Consider the following 1,446-nt stretch of genomic DNA (forward strand, 5'->3'; position numbering starts at 1 on the left):
CAGATGATAGGGAAGGCCAGAAGACAGTTTGACGCAAATATTGAGATTGCCCAAGCCAATCCATGGTACTAATCCTGACAGCTCCTCCAAATCGCACTGACTTGATTGTGTCCACCCATCCTTGTTCATCAGCTTGGAACCTTTGAAATGAAAGCTGCATTGGGTACATGGAAAAAACAACAAAAAGGGAGGATAAATGATAGCCACCAACCTAATTGTTCACAAATATCTGTATAAGTTATTAAGGGTGTTCATAGAAGTTGATCCTTTAGCCGTGTCTGTTAGATGGTCAAATCTAGGCGCCAACTCAAAAATGTTGGCGTCCAAGTGTTAGTGTTCAACTACTTCTGACAATGAAGTAGTAGCAGATAATCAAGAACACGAGAATCTGAAAGAGTCTATATTTCTTTCACTAGTAGCAGATAATGATTAGATTAGAAAGCAAAAGAACGCATACCACACCAGCTGCTCCTGCTGTTAAAGCCATAGGTGCAGTGACAGCGCTTAATCCAGATGAGCACATAACTGGAATCTGAACTGCTCGGGAAATGGAGTATGCAGCTGCTAGCGTTGGTGTGGCCTACATTTTAAAGAGGAAAAATATCACATTTTTCATCACAAGTGTGCTAAGATTTCTTATTCGTACTGTTGTTACCTTCTCGATCAAACCAAGGACACCAGGTTTTGATGGACTTGAGTATTTCCCTCCTTCAGTTTGGATTATATCAGCACCTTCCTGTTCCAGCAACTCTGCTAGCTTCACCTTTTTAAATTGAACAAAAAACAACGAGAGATTGTGTTAGTGACAAATCTCAGTTTACGAGGAAATAAATGAGCTACCTGATCAGGGAGACTAAGCATGTGTGGCACGGTTACAGACAGTGTAATGGATGGAAGAATCCTTCTAGTTTCTCTAGTGAGCTTTAGAATCTGACAATGGCACCATAGAATAGTGACGAGATAGAAATAGCTGAAAATACTCGAGGAACTGCAAGGAAAAGTACGATCATGATTCATATACCTGTTCAGGGGAAAACTGAATTCCCATCTCGTAGAAAGAATCATAATTTCCAATTTCCACCTGCATTTAGCACAAGGATTTTAATGTTTGGTATGACAGACAATCCGATCGAAACCAGTCAAGTTCATCGCATCCTAACCATTTGGGCACCTGCTTCCACTGCAGAAGGAAATGCCAAAGGGTCCACAGAGGAAACACAAATCTGCAAGAACAAGATCATCATAAGAAAGAAGAGCTGTGGAACTCTGAAAATGCGAGCTACTGAGGCAGCGAGCAATCTGCTTGAACAAGGTAATCATGCAGCGTTGGAACTCTGTCGTGAGCATCAAAGACCAAATATTACCAAATATTAAGATCACTGACAAACCAAATAATACCTTATTTTTAACAGCTATCTAGAGGATCTGGCTTTTTGACTTGAAGCT

At 40.7% G+C, this 1,446-nt stretch overlaps 1 protein-coding gene across 1 annotated transcript; it reads right to left on the reverse strand.

Annotated features, from left to right (window-relative positions):
• Window positions 1-341: 341 nt before the first annotated feature.
• Window positions 342-1,244, reverse strand: LOC122013567 (uncharacterized protein ycf23-like). The gene is made up of 6 exons (XM_042569827.1): window positions 1,161-1,244; window positions 1,022-1,081; window positions 841-930; window positions 656-763; window positions 452-580; window positions 342-347 (listed from the first exon to the last, which is right to left on the reverse strand). Exons 1-6 carry the CDS (start codon window positions 1,242-1,244, stop codon window positions 342-344), a joined length of 477 nt encoding a protein of 158 aa, XP_042425761.1.
• Window positions 1,245-1,446: the final 202 nt, after the last annotated feature.

The sequence above is a fragment of the Zingiber officinale genome, chromosome 8B, assembly GCF_018446385.1.
Source record: "Zingiber officinale cultivar Zhangliang chromosome 8B, Zo_v1.1, whole genome shotgun sequence".
Classification (NCBI taxonomy): domain Eukaryota; kingdom Viridiplantae; phylum Streptophyta; class Magnoliopsida; order Zingiberales; family Zingiberaceae; genus Zingiber; species Zingiber officinale.

What these genes read in the sequence shown, in the direction of transcription:
- LOC122013567 (XM_042569827.1), bottom strand. Translation starts at nt 1,244, where the DNA reads ATGATGATCTTGTTCTTGCAGATTTGTGTTTCCTCTGTGGACCCTTTG. An exon ending in TGGAAGCAGGTGCCCAAATG is followed by an intron (nt 1,082 to 1,160) that starts GTTAGGATGCGA and finishes TGCTAAATGCAG; the next exon opens with GTGGAAATTGGAAATTATGA. An exon ending in TCCTTGGTTTGATCGAGAAG is followed by an intron (nt 581 to 655) that starts GTAACAACAGTA and finishes TTTAAAATGTAG; the next exon opens with GCCACACCAACGCTAGCAGC.